Genomic DNA, 22,246 nt, shown 5'->3' on the forward strand with positions numbered 1-22,246 from the left:
CCTATGTATAGAATCCTGGGCAAATTCCACACTTGGCATCAGGCGTACCAGGACATTTATCAAAAAGATCCAGAAGGGTGGAATACACCACTTTCAGAGTATAACTGAGGCAGGCTCCAGACCACTACTGAGAAAGCCGAGCTCCACACACCTGAGGGCTGCCCCACGCCACGCTGATTTCGCTTGGCATCAGCCACCAGAGGCTCTACCTTTCTGGACCGAGGACTTCACCTGCCCTACTGCCCACCTGACTCTGGAGGTCCTTCCTTGCAGGACACTGACCACTCCCTTGCCCGCCATGCTATCTCCTGGACCTGCAGACAGAGACCCCGGGACTTGTGTTCGTTATCCCCCAATTGATTACTGTGTGTGTATGTTATAGTCCTCTTAAATCGTTAGAGTGTGAGTAGAATATTAATGTATGTTGATGTTCTACTTTGAGTGAACTTGCTTTCAATAAAAGCTGAGGTGAATAGCATAAGTGCGTGACTCTCGTCTATTCCTTGGCGCCTGGCTGCTAGCTGAACAGTTGCCCGGCTGACTTACAAGAAAGACTGCATCAGGAACAGATGCTCCTGATAGGCTCTTTTTGATTTTCAGTATTTCACTGATTTTAATGAATCTGGTAACATATTTTTTATGTTAGCGGCTAGTTGGGGTTAATCTTGATGCTGGAAAGATAACAGTTTAAGTTGGTACCTAGCAAACGCCGATCAATTTTTCTGGGACCAGAAAAAGAGAAAAACAAACTTTTTTGGGGGGTAGGGCCGATTTATTTTCCAGAAAATAAATGACAACAACTTTGGCAGAGGACTTTTTTTAGCTTTCGGAAAAGTTACTTCCAACTTTAATTTATATACAAACAACCTGGGGCTCTTGTTACGCAGATTTGATTCGGCAAGTCTGTGAGTTCTGAGACTGCAATTCAGACAGCTCCCAAGTGGTGCAGCTGGCTTGTACACCGTACTTTGCATGGCCACAGTTACAAACAGTTAACCAAGTTATTAATTCTCGCTTTCAAGTTTAAAGACGTGATCCAAGTATGCTAGTGTTTCAGTAACGAAGGTTTCCAGAAAACATCTGGTCTGCTAATTTTCCTCACTTTCGAACGGGAAAAAATGCAATTCAGAATTGCAGCTCCATCCTCCAGATACTTGGTTGTTCTAAATAACCTTTGGAGACCAAGGTACGCGTCTACGATTACGAGCCGGGTCTCCTCCGGGTCGCCGGGTCTCCTCTTTGTCACCATCCGCTGCGCCTCCGAGTCATCGGAAAAAGCGGAACCCAGGAGCCCTGGGAATGCCCCACAACCCTCGGCCGCAGACTCGGCCCCTTTCTAGGAGCGCAGGGCCCGCCCCCCCGCGCGCGGCCGCCTATTGGCGGGGTCGGCGCCGGCCTTGACGTCAAGCCCCGCCCCTCCGTGCCGCAGGCTCCGCCCCGCGGGGTGGCCAGGCGGTTTGGTCTGGAGCAGCTGAAACCGGTTTGAGCGCAGCCGCTTCCTGCCGCTGGGCGCTGCCGCGGGTCGCCTTGGGGAGCGCTGGCGAGGTGCTGCGGCCGGAACCCGGCAGGTCGGCCGGAGGCTCTGGGTCTTGGGCGCAGCGGCGTCGGCAGCGGGGGATCCGCTGACCCGCGGGCCCGGTAGGTGAGACGAGCAGCCCGGCGGGCGGGGGCTCGGTGCGGGGACCCGGGCGGCCGCTCACGTGGCAGCCGAGCTGTCAGGACGGCCGGGGCAGAGGACGCGGCGGGGCGGAGGGGGGGGGCGGGGGCGTCGGGACCCCGCGGCAGGGCCGAGGGGTGGACAGTGTCCCCCACCCCAGGCCGGGCACTGCCTGGCGGGGAACCTGCGGCCTGGACATTCTTTCGGATAAGTGGGTGGGTAGCATCTATTTATTCGACTTTTATTGTTTGCTGCCACGTTTCCGCTGGTCTGTTGCTTAGTTCCTCTCTGAAAATTTTGCGAAGTAATGCAAAGAGCGTAGGACCACCGCGAGTATACGAAGGGCCAAGTTAAGGAACGAAGAAACAAAAATGAAGCTGAAGTCGTCTGTGTACCCTAACCCACAGCTTGTCCCTTGCCCACCACTGCTCTCTCCGCCTGCCCCTAAATCGGAGTGCTCTGACAACTGCTTATTTTCTGAAATTGCCTAACCGCGTAATCGGGGGCATGCTTGGAAAATTCAGTTATTCCAAGGTCCTCACTCTCCTAGAAAAAGGTTCCGGGAATAGACATCTGCGCCCTCGATGCGGTTTTAAAACAGCAGCGCTCTTCTCTCCAAAGCTCTACTTTTTCTGAAGCTGTTTGCCTTGATGAGTTCTGGGAGAAAGCCTCAATCAATTAGGTGCTTCACCAGCCCCTCCACTTACCCCCATGGCCCTGTTATAAAGGAAGTCTGCCATGTATCCCGTCTTGAACTGGAGAGAATTCTTTCACCTTGAGGCAATTGTCGAGACTCCTGTGGTTCCACTGTAGGAGAACTGATGGAACCCGGCAGTATGTTCGAACCCGATGTTATCTCTGCTCCCGCCACCTTCCCCAGGTCTCCCCAGCTCCCACCCACTGCTCTCCCCCTTCGCTTTTCTCCATCTTGCTACATTTCTGATAATTGTGAGTTAGCTAAAAAGTCAGCACAGGCTATCAGTACAGTTTCCAACTCCTAATATTTTGGCTGCAAATAACACAAAATAAACATTAAGTAAAACTGCACATGGCCCTATCTGTTCTTGGTTTAAGAACTAGGGAGAACCAATATTCTAGACAAGATAAGACTTAGGAAAGTTGGACACGGAGAAATAGTGACTATAAAAGAAGTCCTCCAGTGGCAGTGAGTAAAATTCGTATATGCAAAAAATAGATTGGTGAATCGAATCTGTGTGTATAACTTAACCAGGAAAATTACATGAAATATATATGCAAATAATATCACAGTAATATAAAATGGAAAATATTACTGCAATGTTTGGAAAGTGATTAAGGAATTAACTTGGCTTAATGAAATCCAGAAATGCTTTCTTAATAAAAATCCATTCATGTTTGTATACATTTGATTAAAATATTGGCTCAAAGTACACGGGGGATCAGAGTAGTAAGGTGGTAATGATCCTCCACCAAAATGAACAGAAATTAACTCAGGAAAATGTACGTATATTCCTTTCTTACAGCTAGTTATGAGACTCAAAGCTATCAGAGTCTAGGAAAGAGCAAGGAGGATTGGAAACAGCTTTTTCTTTGGGAAAAAAATGAAGGGAAATAGTGAGAGAGGTTCTTTTTAGCCAGAGAAACACGTTTTAGCTAAAAATATCTGTGACTTGGATTTAGCTCTAAACTAAATGTCCCTGTACCATATTTGGCTTAAATCTCCCTTTTTTCCCCTAAGCTGCTGGTAAACTAGTAAGGCCATGTATTGGAATAGTTTCTTTGACAAACAAAAGATAGTAAAATTTATTGTGCCAAGTAGTGTAAAATCAGAAATATTTAAAAATGTAAGTAACAGTGTGATATTTTGCTAATTGCTTGAGCATTCCAAAAAAATTAAAATAGTGTTAAATGCTACTCAAAATCCCAGATGGTAATGCTGTTTAATATTTATCTTCAAAAAGCACAAAGTAGAAGTTAAAAACAAAAGCAAACCAGGTTTGCTTTAGGAAGCAATAGTCTGTACATGAGGTAATAGGTGAGTTGGTTAAATTACATTTACAGTCAGCTCATGTATGCAGAATTTTTCATCTTGTTTTATATATATTTGAAAGACCTCCCCAGCAAGTGTTTTTTGGCTTTGTTGTTTTTATTTTGCTCATTTGGATGGAAAGGGAGTGTTGTTGGGTCTGTAAACTTTGCCTTTCTCGCAGTGCAGTATTTTAGTCACCACTGTTTTGGTGATAGCTGGGTGCTTCAGTCCTGCACCAGAATTTTGGCCTCTATCCACGATCAAGTAAACCGCTGAAGCAGCAGCTCCTCCCAGCTTTTATTTGGCGTGGCATTAAATGGGAGTAAGGTGGAAATTAATCAAAATTATATGACTTTTGGCAGTCCAAGTGGAAGATGATGCTTTGTTGACATTTGGGAAGTATTTGTGGGGACATCATTGTCCTTTTATAGCTTTGTATAGTACATTTACTGCAGCTGTGGCCAGCCGAGTTCCTGTAGCCACTCTTACAAGCAACTTAAGAATAAAAGGCTCAGTTTTAATGAGCAATTTATATCCCTTTTATTAAGTTGAATTTAGATAATTTTCTCATTTAATGCAGTAGAAATTTAGAGAAAATTTTGTATCATTTGTTGGATTTAATGCAGAAGAGTAATTACATCTGATTTCCCTAAAATTGGTTAAAATGTTTAAAATTAGTCATCTAAGAGTTGAGTACTGTGGGATTATGTAGACAAGATTGTCTTTAGCTGACAGCTGTGGCAGTAAACACTGGGTGAAGGCACAAGCAGGGGGAGGTTAAGGTTGGTTATTCAGCAGTTTTCCTGGATGATGGGGCTTTTTGTCACAAAATTAATTCAGTGACTTAAGTTGAGCTTTTTGGCTAGCCTTAAGGTTTCTTCTTGATATTATATAAATTTAAATGGCAGATTACAGTGCTTCAGTGAACCAAATTTGTTTATTTGAAAAGGAAATGCTTGTATTCAGAGTTATATACTCAGATTCATATTGGATGCCATGTTAAAAGAACTATTAAGATAGTTTCTTAATAGTTTTGGGGGGAGGTTAACAATCTAGGTAGTTTCTAGACTTAGGACATCCTTTGGCAACGCTTGAACTGGATGTATGTGCTTTAAATAGGTCATGTTTACTCTTAGAAAGCAGATTACGGTATCTTAGAAATGATTTTGATCAAGGACAGATTTTTCTTCAGTACAGACAGAATAGAATCTTGGATTTTCTAACTGAAATGGTAGAGTTGCCAAATAGGGAAGTCTTGATCCAAGTGACAAGAAAGCACATTGATTGATGGTCTTGTTTATGTATACTCAACCTTTACATTTATAACTGATGATACCTAGTTTATAGCTAACACTGAATCTGGATTCTTGATCCCCATAGCAGCCCCATATGGGTAGATACTGGAGATCAGGTTTCTCAGTCACAGCCCTATTGAAATTTGGAGCAGGATAATTAGGTGTGGAGAACTGTTCTCTGCATTCTATGGTGTTTAGCAGCATGGCCTCTACCTATTAGATGGCAGGGGCATCAACCCCAATCGTGGTAACCAAAAATGTCTCCTGCAACGGCCAGATACTCTTGGAGGGCAACATTGCCTCCAGGGAGAAGAGACTGCTGGTTGCCAGATGGGAAGGGGATTGGGGAGTTGGGTGAAAAAGGTGAAGGGATTGAGAAGTACAAATTGGTAGTCACCAAATACAGGGATGTAAATACAGGGATGTAAAATACAGCACAGCATGGGAAATGTAGTCAGTAATGTTGTAATAACTGTATATGGTACCAGGCAGGTACTAGACTTATTCATCATAAGTTATGCGAATGTTTGCCAGTTAGGCTGTATACCTGAAGTGAATTTAATACTGAATGTTAGTGCTAGTTGAATATTTTTTTAAAATTAGAAAATAATAAACTGTATGTTCACTTCATAAGACTTCTTTAAAAATTGCCTCCATTGGAAACCACTGCTGTAGATCTGTCTACCTTGACTTAAAAGTGTGGCAAACTGTGGGCTCCTTGTCCCTTCAGTGACCATTGCATAGGAGTGCGTGCATTCCCAGGGAGCGAAGGGAGAACAAAGGGGAAATAGGAGAATGAACTGTGAAAGCTTCTTTAGGACTTTTAAATATAAAATAATGTATAAAATAAACACAAATAAACACTTCAGTAAGTTAGTAGAAATGATGTAGAATAACAACATTATTGGAATGTTTTAAGGAACATTGGTGGATTGGGGTACAGAAGTTTTGGGGGGAGTACTGAAAACTTACGTAGCTATGATGTGTCCTTGTGTGGCATGTATGTTCTTTCTATATTTAAATTATAACCTTCTTGAGAATTGACATTGTGTATTTTAAAAAGATAATCTATTTTTATCTTCCCTTAGGTCCTTAAGTTAGGGGATGGTAAACAGGTTGGTTTGGCTTGGGGAAACAAGTCAAGATTCAGAGACAAAAAGGTGGATACATGATAAAAGACATGGAAGGCTTAGGGATTTAGATTTCTGTAAGTAATTGAAGTTACTTCAAAAATATTGAGGAAGGCTATTATAAATGACATAAAATGTATTGCTGGAAAGAGGGTTAGAAGCCAAAATACAGGGAGGAGAATTACGGTTTTGAATGAATTTCTGACTTTAGAAAGACAAGCATCTGTGTCTTGTCTTTCAAATCAACAGGGTTTGCTAATAGACTGGAAAGTTGAGACTCTAAAATTCAAGTTTGCAGAACTGGACTTGATGGCTTTAAGGATGCTAAAGAGAAAGTATGAAAAGAGTGATTGGTACGTACAGGAAGGTTTTTGTTTGTCATTAGTTACTAAGAAGCACATTCTCAAACTTGTTGCACACCATGAATGGTTTGTTTCACTGGATGATACTTTGTTCTTTGGTTCTTTCTTTCTTACTCAAGTTGAAACATAAAGTAAAAATCCTCTCTTGACCCAAGCCTTTTCTAGCTATAGTTTTTTAACTTCTGCTATACCATGAGCCTGGTCAGGAAATACAGGTTGAGTTCAGAACAGCTGATTATCAGAAGAGAAAGTATATGACAAGAGAATCTTGCATCCTAAAAAAAAATTGGGCAGGGGACACTCTTGTTTTGCAGTTTTTATGGTCCATACACTCTTAGGGAACAATTCCGTAGCATTACGGGCCCTAAAACTTGCTAGGTACTACCTAAGCAATTAAGTCTATCTATGTAGGGTCTCAGAAATCTTTTGCTCATAGTTAAGATTCATTTTAGGACCCTGGCCAGGCAGCTCAGTTGGTTAGAGAGCATTGTCCCGATATGCCAAGGTAAATGTTGGTTTGGTCCTCAGTCAGGGCTCATACAAGCATCAACCAATGAATGAGTAAGTAAGTGGAACAACAAGTCGATGTTTCTGTCTCTCTGTCTCCCCTCCTCTCCCTCTCTCTCTCCCCCTCTCCCCCCTTCCCCCTCCCTTTCCCTTACCTCTCTCTAAAATTTAAAAAAAATCATTTTTGTTTTTGTGTAGCTATCTAGAACTGATATTTTCATATATTATAAATGGCATCTTCTCTTTTTCTTTCTAGCACAACGTCCTAAAATAAATCCGTCAGAATGACACCTCAGGTTACCTTTGAAATAAGAGGAACTCTGTTACCAGGTATTGTAAATGAGCATTTTTATTCTCTGGCTTATCTTAAATAGGTGAAAATATCTTTATGGCTGGCCTGATACAGAAAAATGCATGGAGCACAGTAAACTCGAGGAAAACAAAACAAAACAAAACACCTCCAACCCCATTTTCCAAGAAAGCTGTGATTTTTATTTAACTTTGCATGTGACAAAGATAATTAAGTTACGATTTTTTAAGTAGCATGAAAATAAGGGAAATTTTGTGAGAGGAAGAAGTTGGCAAAATATTTGGCTAACATTGTCCTCTACTTATAAATTCTTATATTTAGCTTTATTGCATTTCTTGTTGTCTACTTAAGCAGTGTGAAATAATTTTAATTAAATTTTTTTTTGTTTTTAGTGTGAAATTATTTTAATGTGAAATAATGTGTTGAAACTGTATCGCACCTGGGTTATATGCCTCCTTGTTTGATATACTCTGGCTGTGCTTGCCAGTCCTTAAAGCCGTTGTGTTTCTTCTCTAGAAACGTTGGGACTTTCTCAAATTATTTCTTTTGCCCAGATTTATGTGCCCTCCTTAATTCTCTTTCCTGCAATGTTTCACTTTCAACTAAGGTCCCTGTGAAATCAGGGTTCCAAGACTTGAGCAACTTTTACAGATTTTATGAAATTATCTGAGTAATTTTTTTGGTGGATAGATTATAAACTCTATGTAAAAAATGTGACTTTGTCTTATTCATGCTGAATTCCTGCACCTCTCACAATGCCTGGCTCACAGCAGGGGGGGGGGGTAAGTGTGTGTTCAAAGAATGAATGAATGATTGATTCACTCTATATATTTAGCATGTTTGTTTTAGAAGCTATCATGGCAGTTGACAGAGTTGTGTGTCTAAGTGTAAATTCTTAGCCAAGATGATCTGATACAGCTCATCTCTGGGCAAGATTCTACAGACTGAAGATTGCTAGTTAGCTGCTGGGTTGGCTCCCTTAGGTTGAGTCCTTACCTCCAGCCCTCTGTGTAGCCAGCCGCCTTTGTACCATTCCCATTTGGAGAATGGTACAAAGGCAGTTTAGCCAGAAGGAGCTGGCTATGTCAGGCAAATAGACTGGCCACACAATTAACCATAAAAGGGTCACTTTGGCAAGAGGGAACTCTCCTTCTCAAGGACTAGAGGGAAGGTAATGGTGGATATGGGTGCAGATGAATTTGTAGGTGGGAAGGAGAGGACATAGGAGGACAGGGAGGGGGTGTTGGGAAGATTCCCACAATCCCCATTGCTCTCCCATCACCTTGATTTCTTCTCCAAAGGAAGAGGAAGTGTTCTCTGCTGAATGCTCAGCGAGCAGGGAATGCAGAGCGGGGTGAGGTTAGAGGGAACAAGTAAAAAGAATATGTGGGGGTGCTGTTTGCAAATTCCTCTAAAGTCTTTATAATCTTTTATAAATGAAAGCTAATTAAACAGAGAGATCTCTCTGTTCTAGTAGTGTCCCCCTTTTCCCTCATAGAAGCCGTATTAAAGGCAGTCAGCAGAAAGACAAAGTATAGTAACAATGTGGAGGAGTTGGTAAAATGCAGGAGCTCTTATAGGAGGCAAGTGAACCACCACCGATTGCCTAAGTTTTACTTCTCCATTTGGGATATATGTTCTTTCCAGAGTAAAGAGTAGCTGCTGTTTTGTGTGGGGCTAAGGAATAACGGGCTCCATGAAAAAGTATGAATGGACTTTTCTTTCCAAAGGAGGTATAAGGGCCTGAATCAGTGATTTCGTGGTAATCTGTATTTTGAGCTAGGAGACACAACGTATGCTGTAATATGCATAGCAACATATACGTTCTTGGGAATGAATATTTGTGCCTTGTATTTAGCAGTAGTGTTTATCCTTTAAAAAAAAAAAACAGAAGGTATGATAACCTAACTTAATTGTAACTGATAAAAGGATTTATGTATTTGAAAGATTTTGATGTAAAATCTTCATAGACAATCACCTTGTGCTCTATGCACATGTATTTAGAACTCTGAAAACTCCTGAATGACTCTCACTCCTAGAATTTTTAGTTAAGTTTTACAGTCCAGGCTTACAAAATGCTTGTACAGGCAGCTAAACCACCTGTAATTCAGCTCTTACCAAAGTCTTGCCCAAAGCTGGAAACCAAGCTAGTCTCAGAAAGGTGAGGAATTGGTCTTAAGGTTTATCATTCAGGCCCGGTTCCTTATCTTTCTCATTATGATTTTAATTATTTTAATTCAGTATATGTTGATAGAAGTTAAAGACTTCTGCATATTTATATCCATGAAGGTGTGAACTTCTGCTAAATATATGTAAGTTTAGCAAATTTAGATGTTAGGCGTTAGTGTTTTCTGTTGATGAGAAGTATTTTTTTCCTCTCATAGCATTGTTCTATTTTTTTATTTTTAATTATTTTATTGTTGTTCAATTACAGTTGTCTGCATTTAGATGAGAAGTGTTCTGATGAAACAATAGTCATTATTTTTATAAGGTGTACTAGATTTTTCAATGTATTTTTTGAGGATTTTTGTTGTTACATTGCTCCTGTCCTGGAAATGATCAATTACCATTTCTTTAGAATATTTATATGCATTTAGCGATTGCCCCGTTGAATTGGAAGCTGCCTTGAAGCCGGGGACTGTGATCTGATCACTTTGTCTTCTTGGTGCTTGTTTATTGGTTCAATATGCAGTTGAACGAATGAAGAAAAGTTCATCCTTCCACATCCCTCTTTGTCTCATCCCTCTTTGATTCTGCAGATGGGGGTCAAGTTAATAAGGCAGGTGCTAGTATGGTGCCTGGGTCCAAATCCATGTTTCCAGTGAGGGTCCTCCATCTCTGCAGCAGGACACTGTGTATGCACTGACTGCTCGTTTCTTGCTCTCTGAAACTAAAACTTGAAACTCTCCTATTTATGCCACTGTAACTGGTGTTCTGTTCCTTTAGGAGAAGTTTTTGCAATTTGTGGAGACTGTGATGTTTTGGGAAACTGGAATCCTCAAAATGCTGTGGCTCTTACTCCAGAGAATGAGACAGGTGAAAGGTAAGCATGGAGATACTAGGCTACAGCGTAATTGTGACATTCAGTTTATAAACTTGGGGACTTTTAAGATAGCTTGGTATATTTTTCTTTTAATTTTCATTTTTATCAAAGTTATCACATGTGCCTATGAAGAATGATACTTTTACAAAGTTTGTGGTGAGGAAAGAGCCTGTTCCTCAATTTCTACCTCTCAGACAACCATTTTCAATTCTTAGTTGGTTCTTCTGGTATTTCTGCATAATAGGCTTATATTGCTGTTCCTTTTTTTAAAACCTTTTTAAGGTAGTGTCTTTTTCTCAATACATGTTCTTGATAAAAGATTTAATTTTTGCTTTAGCTTATAAAATTTTTTTCAGATGTGTATAGTATTAACTAAAAGCTGAGAGTGGAAAACATACTTATTTAGATATCTTAGCTAGTGTAATGAAATGAGTTCACTATGGAGATTAAATGCTCCATTAAACTTAACATGGGTGCATTGGGCTGGGGGAAGGTTGATCTGGGTGCTGGTTTCAGTTCTGCATTTACCTGTGATCTTGGGCAGATCCCGTATCTCTAGGCCTTGGCTACCTGGTCTGCACAGTAATGAGGTTAAGATAGAATCAGTGAATGTCAACAAACAGGGTGTTTCTCCCCTTGGCGATACTTAAGAGTGTTATGGGTTGTCAGGATCTGGGTAAGGGGGCAGGGTGAGAAGAGATGAGGAGATCCTAAATAGTATACAGATGAATGCAGTACCCCTTGGGAGGAATACTAAATTTCGTGATTATGAAGCTCTAATTCTATTTTCCTATGGAACAGTGCTACTAAAAATGTGGACCGTGGACCATGCTGTACATTGGGCGGGGGCACTCTTGTTTTCAGTTTTTATGGTCCATACACTCTCATGAAACAATTCTGTAGCATTATGGGCCCTAAAACTTGCTAGGTACTACCTAAGCAATTAAGTCTATCTATGTAGGGTCTCAGAAATCTTTTGCTCATAGTTTAGATTCATTTTAACTTATTCGTATTTATTCATATGAATATGAATAAATTTATTAACTTATTTAATAACTTAACTTATTCATATTTAACTTAAGATTCATTTTAACTGTACAAAACTTTTTTTAAAATTAGTGCATAATATGAGAAACATAGACATTGAGAGTAGGAATTTAGAAATGTTTATAGCAATTTGACATGCTAGGGCATCCTTGCATGTCACAGTGGACTCATCCCATTGAACTGAGTATGGAGACCACACATAATGGTTGCAGGACCAGTGGGTAAAACAAACAAAAAGAAAAATGGATTTTTGCAGCATATAGTTTGAGACGCACTAATGGCAAAGCAAAGGCAAGTAACAAGGAAATAAGCTAAAGAAAAGAAAACAAAAATATATGTAGAGCCCTGGCTGGTGTAGCTCAGCGGATTGAGCACGGGCCTGTGAAGCAAAGGGTCGTGGGTTCGATTCCCGGTAATATTTAAAAAATATGTAGAACACCCTTTTTGCTGTTTGTTATTAATGTGGCACATTTTCTCAACCAGGAATAAAGTTCTATTAATAAATGATACTAGAATCACAGAGAAATGAGGTGTTTATTCCTTAAAAGTGGCTATTTTTTTCTTGATTTTTGGATCAGCCACTCCTATGAAGTGAAATCTCTTATCTTTCTGAATTTGTTCCTAAAACACCCTTCTGCTCTGAACTTTTGAGCTGCCCTGTCACCTGTCTTAAGTCCATTTCACCCAGCCTTGTCAAAGTGATGTAGACAGAACGAGGTAACATTAACTACTTAACTTAGTGGACCCAGCCACTTTCACATTGCTGATGTACACTGAAATATAATGGATTAATATATGGTAGATAAACAATGCACAAGCAGAAAGGAAGTAGATGATACAAAAGGCAAGCATCATTTGCCTTTGGACACTAGGTTTGTGTTTTAGAAATGAGTTTCTTTGGCATTTCAGTGGACTGCAGCAGAGATAGGAAATAAATTTCATTTTATACTTGGTAGAGTTTGCCTGGACTCCTGTGTTGAAAATGATTCTGAGGCCTCTGAAGGAAAAGTAGTAGGGGCACATAGGCCAAACATTTGCTGTCCTTGTGTTAAGAGCAGTTATTCACAACCAATCATACACATCCAGTGCTTAGGAAGTTTTATCAAACTCCGTGTGACCAGGCTCCACCCCAGACCTATGAAATTAAGAGTCTCCTGGGGTGGAGTCAGGGTATATGTATTTTGTTACCACCAGATTAATCTGATTGCTGAAGGTAGGACCACAGATAATAGCTGGTGGTGAATATATCTTAGGAACCACAGTTGAGTCAGAGGATAATGTCCTAAAGCCTGTCTTGGTAGATTCAGGTGAGGAGCAGTGCTAGCCATCAGGTGTCATGGAAGAACATTTGGAGCTGTTGTGTATTCACTGAACTGTTCGTGTGGAATTAATGTTTGGGTAATGGTCTGTGACAGAGATTCTCAAACTTAAGTCTTTGTGATGGGACTCACTTGTTAAATTACAGGTTTTTGGGCCCCACCTGAGTTTCTAATTAGATAGGCCTAGGTGTGGCCTGAGAATTTGCATTTCTACCAGGCTCCCAGGTTATACTGATGGTCCTGGGACCATGCTTTTGGGTACTACTGGTCTGTGATTTGAAACTAAAAATCAGTTCTAATCATGAATTATAGTGAATTTTTTCACTGTTGAGTTAAAGTCTTGGAATAGCATACTTCAAAAGGAGACATTGGATTGAAACAGGAAAGAGTTACAAATACTGATCGCTTAGCCAGGGGAGTAGACAGGAGTGTGCGGGGTAGTTAGAGCAAGGGGCTGCTGGGAACATGGGCGTCACTAGCCAGCGTTAGTCCCAGAGCCCCTAGCAGCCACGTAGCATCTCTAGCCAAGTAGAAAGTCTGACTCTGGCTTCNCCAGGTTATACTGATGGTCCTGGGACCATGCTTTTGGGTACTACTGGTCTGTGATTTGAAACTAAAAATCAGTTCTAATCATGAATTATAGTGAATTTTTTCACTGTTGAGTGAAAGTCTTGGAATAGCATACTTCAAAAGGAGACATTGGATTGAAACAGGAAAGAGTTACAAATACTGATTGCTGAGCCAGGGGAGTAGACAGGAGTGTGCAGGGTAGTTAGAGCAAGGGGCTGCTGGGAACATGGGCGTCACTAGCCAGCTTTAGTCCCAGAGCCCCTAGCAGCCACGTAGCATCTCTAGCCAAGTAGAAAGTCTGACTCTGGCTTCTACTTCTGCTCTACTTGCTCTCTCTGTTTGGAATACTTCCAGCTGTTGTCTGTCTTGTCCCTTCCCATCATTTCGGTCTCAGCTCAGACAGTTCTTCCTCACTGAGGCCTCCTATCCAAAAGCCTCCTCCAAAATTTCCTGTCACATCAGAAAGGTCAAATAGCCTTCATGATGTATGTTGCTTGGCTATTGGTTTGTCTACCCACACAAGAGAGCCACCTCCGTGAAGATGGGGCTCTCCGTGCCTCACTGATCGGCGTGTTCTCAGTGCTTGGTACAGATTAAGCCTAAAATAAAATTTTGTATAGGAATAAATAAGTGGTATGGGTCATAGACCTTACTTGAGTGGTTTCGTGGACTATATAGTCTTTATGCATTTTACTTTGATATTGATGCTGCTGCTTTAATTTTTTTTCCACACAGCATATTATGGAAGGCAACCATTGCTCTCAGTAGAGGATTATCAGTTCAGTATCGCTACTTCAAAGGATGCTTTTTAGAACCAAAGGTATGTTTTCTTCATCTAGTTTCCAGTTTCCTTAACAGACTTCTTTCAAAAGCAACTGGTTTATATTTTGAAACATTAAAAGTAAAATGAACTTGTTTTGATCAAATAAGGAAAACAACTCTAGATTAATAACATTTTAGTACCAAAAAAGCAAGGAAGTAACCACTTCAGATGCAGACGATGTGTGTAATGGAATTTCTAAAAGACTAATAGTAAGTATGTTGCAATATTGTCATCGTGAAATAGGTTTTAATGATAAGTAAATGTACTTGATGGGTAGGTATGCATTTTCTCTAACTTTTGTAAACTAGTAACCAGTTACAAGGGTTTTTCTTTGTGCTTTTTGATCCTTGTTTGGTATAAATACATTTAGAGGTGTATATAGCCACCTTTAAGTGAGTAATTACTTTTAAAACTTATTTCATGTCAGCTGTCTCTTAATGGCTGCTTTGTAACTTCTATCAAAACTGATGTCATTTCTCTTGGATTTTTTTCAACAATGGTGTTGATAGACCAGGATCTTTCCTGAAGGCCTTTGGAGTAGCTATTAAATCTAAATCTGCTTGCTCACGATGATTTATTATTTTGGGATTGTTTTCATATTTAGAAAAAAAGTTGATTCTTTTCCTCTTATTTTGAAGATACTTGCTGAAAGGATTCTTTTCCTTCAGAGTTTTACCTTTGAGCGCACTTGGGCTGCATACGAACAAGGGTTTAGGCAGTAGTCTAGGAACAGAACGTAGAACTCTTAAAAGATTTTATTTCGCTTTGTGGTCACTGAATACTTGTTAAATGTGAAAAATGCAAGCAGCCACTGTTAGCTCATTCTTTTAGCCACCATTACAAAAAAAAAACAAAAACTGACAAACCCACTTCAGCTGTCTTTTGCACCTATTACGTTTCTTATTCCAAGATTATATTGTAAATACACAGTAATTAAACTTAAATTACATGATGGTTGATCACTGTGTTGGCTTATCTTGACAATAGTCTCACTTTATGACTTAGGAAAAGATCGTGTATTTAGTGTAGGGGTTATGCATCATGGCATTGTTCTTCAGTATAAATTGAACAATTGTGCATAGATACATTGAAAGCTTATTTGTGGGTCCTGGTATGTGAAATTTGTAACATGAAATTAACTAAATTTTACCTACAGGGGTATTTGGACAAGAAAAATCATAATGAGTCCTTTGGGCATGTTTTTTAAAGTAAGACTATTGTCAACACAGGTTAAATTAAGCCAACCTACAGTATGTCCCCACTTCATTGAAAATGTAACCAAAAGCAGCAAATCCGTCTAAAATGCCTTTTTTTTAAAACTGGCAACAAGTCTACTTACAGTAAGAAACAAGTTTTTCCCCTTGTAATACTTGCAAAAGTTTACAGTATGTGTTGGTGAGTGTGTTTCTTTAAGTAGGTGCTCTGTATCGTGTACACATGTACCGTGTGATGCAGGGGCTGCCGTGGTAAGTATGTTTTTCATGGAATAGAGTAAATAGCTACATAAAATCCCGTGCATATGGCTAGAGGCCTTTCCCCCCCATATGCCAGTTTAAAGTGACACTTTTTTTTAAAGTTGGTGGCGCTTTTTAAATGAAACTTAATTTTTAATAGAAATACTTTGTATTGTCAAATGATAGAACAAATGTATAGGAATCTTAAATTTTGAACTTTTGTAAATTATTAGAATATACATTTTATGAGTATAAAGAATAATAGGAAAGCAAAGTAATTATGAGAGCATTGAAAGCTGAAATGGGTAATAAAATTAATTTTACTGGGTTATGGTGTCGGAGGTAGTCTTCCCAAACAGTTGTAGAACCTAAGCTAAAAATCCTGTGATCTTGTCACTTTACCTTCAGACTTCAGCTTCCACATCTTTAAAATGAAGAGTTGACCTATAAATTTCTTAGGTCCCTTCCATTACTAGTATTTTATTATAAATAATGTAAAATTTTACTATTCATATACTTATATTTTGCTCCTTCTGGCATTTTCCTTTTGCTTTAGAAGTTGAATCTTACAATCTCTTTTCTCTTAATTTTTCACAGCTACATGTTCTCATACTTTTTAGAATTAGAATAAGGTGTTAATTTGTTGAATTTAAGATAATTTTATAGGTGACAAATCAAAATATTAACATATGAACATAAGAAACAAAAGTAGCAGATATTCCTGGAATGAAAACATTACAGTGAGTCTGCAGATAGTCCGTTAATTTCACATCTTCACTAAAGTAATTTTTGATTTAACATGCAATTTAAACATTTTTAAAATCCATGTCCACCCCTCTTATGGCTAGAATTAGGGTAGTTGCCTTTACAGAAATGTTAGCCAACTTTTAATTATATTGTTTTTGAAATATTTCCTTCATCTCAGTATAAATAGCTCTTTATTTTTCAGTACCATATCTGTCTCTAATTTTTATAGGTGTTAACATTCATTCATAATTAGATTCATTACAAACTTTTACTTCATTCTTAATCTCCTTTGATTTTTTAAAAAATCTTTTAACAAAAGAATCAGTCATCTGTGATAGACTGATGGTTTATTTTTAGAATAGCCTAGGGTGTTATTTTATAGAATGGTTTCTTAATATAATAAAAATCTTCTAAGTGTTAAATACCCTCAGGCATTAACTTCCAATCTGAACTACCTCATAGATATTGGTCCACCTAGCTTTCTTTACTTGGCTCATTCCTAGGCAACCATTTTGCTTAATGTTCTTATTAAAAATAGTGATTTTTGTAAACAACTATGGTCTGGCCTCTGACAGCACGGATAAAGTTTTCTCAGGGAACCTTTTCCATGCATGTTTTGTCCAAAATTGTGGAAAACAATCAGTAAAATTCCAAAAGTTTGCATTTGTGTTTTTCATGGTATTAAAAGCAGTGATATTACGTGAATATTTCCTTGGTGGTTTGTTAAAATGAAACAAGAACTCCAATTTAAATGTTGGATAATAATCCTGTTTATTTCTCTCAGTGTTTGATGTAGCTGAGTGATGGTCCATACTGTTGGAGAAAGCAGCCATTAAGATTTCTTGTTGTGTGTGGAAACATAGATGTGTTTTCATTTTTGTTAGCATGCATGTTTGAAACATTGCCACAGTCCTCTGATTCAGAATATGCCAGTTTGTGGAATACTGTGATCCTACTGGTACTGCAAATGGAATATTGTCTTGGACTGATGCTGTCTTGCTGCCCCGCCTCCCACCCCCAAGGTCGCTTTCCACCTGACTCCAAAATGCTTAAAACTGTGGCAGCCTTTGACAGAATGAAACTGTTCTTTTTTGTCCCCTAAGATCTTGAAGATTGTTTTTCATGGGATTGAGCTTTAAAAAAGATTTCATGTTTTGGAGTCATTACTGAGATTTTTAATATATCACTGCTCAGGCCTTAACATTTTTTTAAAGAACTTCAGTAAGCTCAAATTTAAGATTACCTTCTAAATTTTAATAAAGTAATCATAACAATTTGGAAAATTCACTGTATTTTAAAACTTGGTATGTTTCCCACCAACCCCCCCATGTTATAACACTTTGTGTACCATACAACCTGGGTTTGTAATGTGAACACTAGTAGACATAGTTTTAAGTCATCTGTTAATCAGCTCTTTGGACTGCTCCTCACATAGCCATTGTGTTCAAGCCCAAATCGTTTTATGCTGTGACTCATGGCTTTGCAACTAAAACATATGAAGGTAGAGTTAATTGAAACTACTACTAAAATGTATTTCCTATCAAATATTTAATCCACAGGGCTATTCTTAACATGATTACCTATAGATACTATAGTGAACACATTGTAAAGTTCCCCTGACATCTAAATTAAAACAAAAACAAAGCAAATTCTCTTTTTTCTTCTATTCACTTTTTTTAAAATTTCATTTATTTATTTATTTATCTTTAGAGGGGAAGGGAAGGAGAGAAGGAGAGAAATATCAATGTATGGTTGCCTCTCATGAGTTCCCTGCTGGGAACTGGCCTGCAACCCAGGCATGTGCCCTGACTGGGAATCAAACCGTGATCATGTGGTTCGCACTCTATTCCTTTTTATCCTTGCTGATAGTTAACATTATATTCATGGCACCCTTTCTAATCACCTTTGATTAGTAACTTCCATAAGAATATAAATTCATACCATCTTTGTAGTGAAGAGGATTTTATTTATTTACTTATTTTTCCATAGGGGGTGTGGGGAACTTGGGAGGAAGGGAGTAGTTTAGTTGTTTCTGGCTGCTTATTATTGCTAAGGAACCTCATTCTATTTTTAATGTATACATTTGTATCTCTTGAGGATTGGAAAGTTTGGTGTTCAAAAAAAGCAAATTCAGAAAACTGATGGAAAAAAGTTGTAGTAAACATCCAGGCAATGTAGGATCATGTGCATCTCTTTCTTTTAGTGGTAATGAAAATTAAATTCACCATATTTTAATATCAAGTTTCACTATTACATTTCTAGAAATGTCTACCTAGTCTGCCAGTTCCTAAGTAAACCTTTCAACAAGGACACATTTGTCTAGAGAAAAGGCACATTTCCGGTATTATCCCAGGATAAGTGATTTGAATGAGCATGTAGTGCTATTTTAGTTTTCAAATTTTGAAACTTTGCAAGTTTTAAAAAAGATTTTAACCTTTGGTTATTTCAAGTGGTAGAATTATCTCATGTTTAATAACCTAATGTGCCTAATTTGTTACCTACTTACTATCATTTGACACAATTATTAAATATAATCAAAATCCTACAACATGTTCTAGGAGAATATTTAATGTCATCTAAAGATGTACAATATTTTTAGAGAGAAGCTTATATGTTTCAGGCATTTTAAGAGTATATTTAGTGTACACCTAGAAAAGGGCTTGAGGATTATGTATGAAAATGTTGATGGTGATTAATCCTGTGTAGCATGATAATGGGTGACTTCGTCTTTTCTTTTTGTTTCCCTGTGTTTTACTACATTATTCAGAAGATGTGTAAAGATAAAAAAATTAAAGTAACTTGTAAACGTTACAGTTGAAAATTTGCTTTTAAAATGTGTATTGAAGTGTTTTATTTTGGCATATAAGTTTAGTCATTTTTTAAAATAATTAAAGGAAAATTAAGAAGCATTTAATACACAGTTTCTTAAGTATAGTATATGCCTAGAATCTGTTGATAGGTTTATTCTTCTTTTTAAATTGGTGCAGATGTTATCAACACTGTATAAAGCTTTATTTTCTCAGTTAGAGAACTTGATAACGGGACAATATTAGGAGTTATATGAATAGTTTATATGAATATTCAAGTTTCAATATTCAAGTTTTATTGAATATTCAATATTCAACTTTATATGAATTTATAAACTTGAAGGCATAAAAAGTAAAACTGGATGTTAGTCCCCCTTTTACCAGATTTGTTCTTCAGATTTACCCATGCATGTGTCTTTTTTTTAGGGTTTCCTGTGCCCTTTAGAAACAGTGGTTACTGTGATAAGAGAAATCTGATATTCTTCCTGTTATCTACTTACTATTCTTAAATGTATAGTAACGAACTTTATTACGCCCTCAAGTTTCTTGAGTACCTCATAATTGAAGTACTTGTTCCTACTATTCCTATGATACAGAGTTTAGGCTTTTTCCAAACACTTTGAGAGTTACTTAAGTTGAGATACTTTATTCAGTTACACCCCATTGACTGCTGACTTACCAAACATAAAGTCTATTTCCAGTTAACTTTAATTTAGGGCAGAATAATCAGTTAAAGATTAAAATTTCATTGGAAAAAAATTTGAGTATCATAGGCAGATTTAAGAATGGGTTTAAAATGGTTTTATGTGCCAGTTCATCTCATTTTTCTTTGTTTACTGTCTCATCCTCATTTTTTTCCAGCACTCATCAAGTTTTGTGACCTGGTACTTTCCTGATTGGGGGCATATTATATTGATAATTAACAAGATTAATCACTTGGTTTCATATTTAGTATAAACTTAGGCCACAAACATCTCATGGAGTCATGGGTAGAAAATAAGATATAAGAAATTATTGCAGACATTTAACTTTTAAATTGCAGACTATCGGTGGTCCATGTCAAGTCATAGTTCACAAGTGGGAGACTCATCTACAACCACGATCAATAACCCCTTTAGGTATGGGCATTAACTGCATCTGTTTGAGGCATATGCATAAAGTTACTAATATGCTGCACAATGGCTTCGTGGGGTTTAATAAGTTTTTATTCTAAAGTTTAAGGACAGTTTTCACTTAGCATATCATGAATCTTACTTTCAAAACTGAAGTAGTTCTTAATTGCTTCTTTTATAAACTTTACTAGAAATGCTCGCCTAGTTATTTTTCTTTTCTTGGGTTAGGTTAATTTATTGTAGAATATTTATTTTCATTTGTACAGTTAACAAAATGTATAAACAACCATCTTTGCTGAGCATCCATGGCTTTATTTGATTACTTGCTCAGAGAACTTAGAGAATTTTTGAGGAAAGAATTAATTCAAAACAAAGATTCACTTTTAACGAAAAATAATTTTAGAAGGGGAGGAAAGTGGGGAGGGAGAGAGAGAGAAACATGGATTTTTCCCACCTATTTATACGCTCATAGGTTGATTTTTGTGTGTGCCCTGACCAGGGATCGAACACGCACAATCTTGGTGTGTCAGGACAATGCTTTAACCAACTGAGCTACCCAGCCAGGGCAAAACCAAAGATTCTTAATTTTTAACTTTCAATAGTAAGAATAGAACAAGTTATTCTCTTTATTCTGTGTATTTTTTAAAACCAGTAAATACTTGAATAAATGTGTATAAATAAATTCAAATTTCTTGCTTGTAGCAGACAGATTTTCCTCATAACTTAAATACCTTGCTGGCTGTGTTAAAATTGATATTCAGATAGTTTATTTTTTAATGGCTGAATTTCCCACAGCCTTTTTTTTAGATATAGATTTTATTTACTTTCAGAGAGAGGGAAAGGGAGGGAGAAGGAGAGGGAGAGAACCATCAGTGTGTGGGAGATACAGTGATCGGTTGCCTCTCACATGTCCCCAACTGGGGACCTGGCCCACAAGCTAGGCATGTGCCCTGGGTGGGAATCGAATGGGCGACCTTTCGGTTCACTGGCTGCTGCACAGTCTACGGAGGCACACCAGCTAGGGCAGTTTCTTTTTCTTTTTTCTTTTTAAACATTAGTCAGTTTTCTTATGCCTAAAACTGGCATTTCTCTTCATCCAAGTATTTTTAAATGTTCTTTTTCATACTAAGATTAGAATTTGAAGATTATTTCACATGCATTAAATTATTCACTTAGATTCATCTGTAAAGTGACTCAATACTGAGAAATGTATCTTTCAGTCCCTAGGGAAAATTAGAATGTAAAGATAATAAATGGCTTTCTAGTTATCAGCTTAGAAAGCAGTGGGAGATGCTGCTTTATCCTGTACTAGAAACATCTTGTTTAAATGGATACCTCATTCCATCCTCTTTATTGGATTTTCTTTTTCTATGTTTTAATCCTTTTATAGTGTATTTAGAAATTTTCTGATAGTGTGCTTTAGAATTATTATAGTTCTATGTTGAGGTTGAAAATTATTAGATACTGAATATTTCAAAATAATTTGCATTTTGAAGCATCTTGCAGTTAAATATATTTGTTATTGTGAGAAGTGGGGTGATTTCCTGGTGTTTTAAAGAGATTTATACTTTTGGTTAAAATAGAATTTCTAAATTAAGAGCTGTGTGAAATCTATCAGAAAATCTTCATTAGGAACTATCACACTTATTTTTGACAAATATTTTAGACATATTTAAAGTAAACTAGGAGAGGAAAGAGCAGGGAATTAGTATGTTGGTCAGAGGGTGGGGCTTGATGGCTTATTTCATTCAGTTGAACTTTCTGTTTAGGAGGGCATATATGTGCTAGAACTTACTGTTTTGGTAGTTCCTCACAGCCCTGAGTATACAGGTAAGTTTACGCTCTTTGTAAAGCTTTTAGCTGGCTATACAGGATAGATGAGGAGAATTATATTTTAGATAAGTTCATAATGTGTATTACATAAGAATAAGCATTTTAATTGTGCCTAGACCTTTCGTTTAAAAAATGAACCAGGAGATACTGTTGTCTAGCAATCCGTCAGTCTCACACGCTGGTGGGTGTGGAGGTTTGTTCCGGTGCTTCTAGAGCGCCTGC

At 38.0% G+C, this 22,246-nt stretch overlaps 1 protein-coding gene across 3 annotated transcripts in view; it reads left to right on the plus strand.

Annotated features, from left to right (window-relative positions):
• Nucleotides 1–1,461: 1,461 nt before the first annotated feature.
• GPCPD1 (glycerophosphocholine phosphodiesterase 1) overlaps nt 1,462–22,246 on the plus strand; it is a 52,992-nt gene continuing 32,207 nt past the window's right edge. The window contains exons 1-5 of one of the 3 annotated variants that reach the window (XM_037051691.1): nt 1,462–1,642; nt 7,216–7,289; nt 10,216–10,312; nt 13,984–14,068; nt 20,122–20,197. In XM_037051691.1, coding sequence (XP_036907586.1) covers nt 7,244–7,289; nt 10,216–10,312; nt 13,984–14,068; nt 20,122–20,197 — 304 coding nt within the window. In that variant the 5' untranslated portion in view covers nt 1,462–1,642; nt 7,216–7,243. Of the gene's footprint in view, nt 1,643–7,215; nt 7,290–10,215; nt 10,313–13,983; nt 14,069–20,121; nt 20,198–22,246 lie in introns of those variants that run through there. The other 2 variants (XM_037051690.1, XM_037051693.1) reach the window with 2 other exon arrangements.

This window comes from Sturnira hondurensis, unplaced genomic scaffold, assembly GCF_014824575.4.
Source record: "Sturnira hondurensis isolate 20B ecotype Veracruz unplaced genomic scaffold, ASM1482457v3 Scaffold0007401, whole genome shotgun sequence".
In the NCBI taxonomy this organism is placed as follows: Eukaryota; Metazoa; Chordata; class Mammalia; order Chiroptera; family Phyllostomidae; genus Sturnira; species Sturnira hondurensis.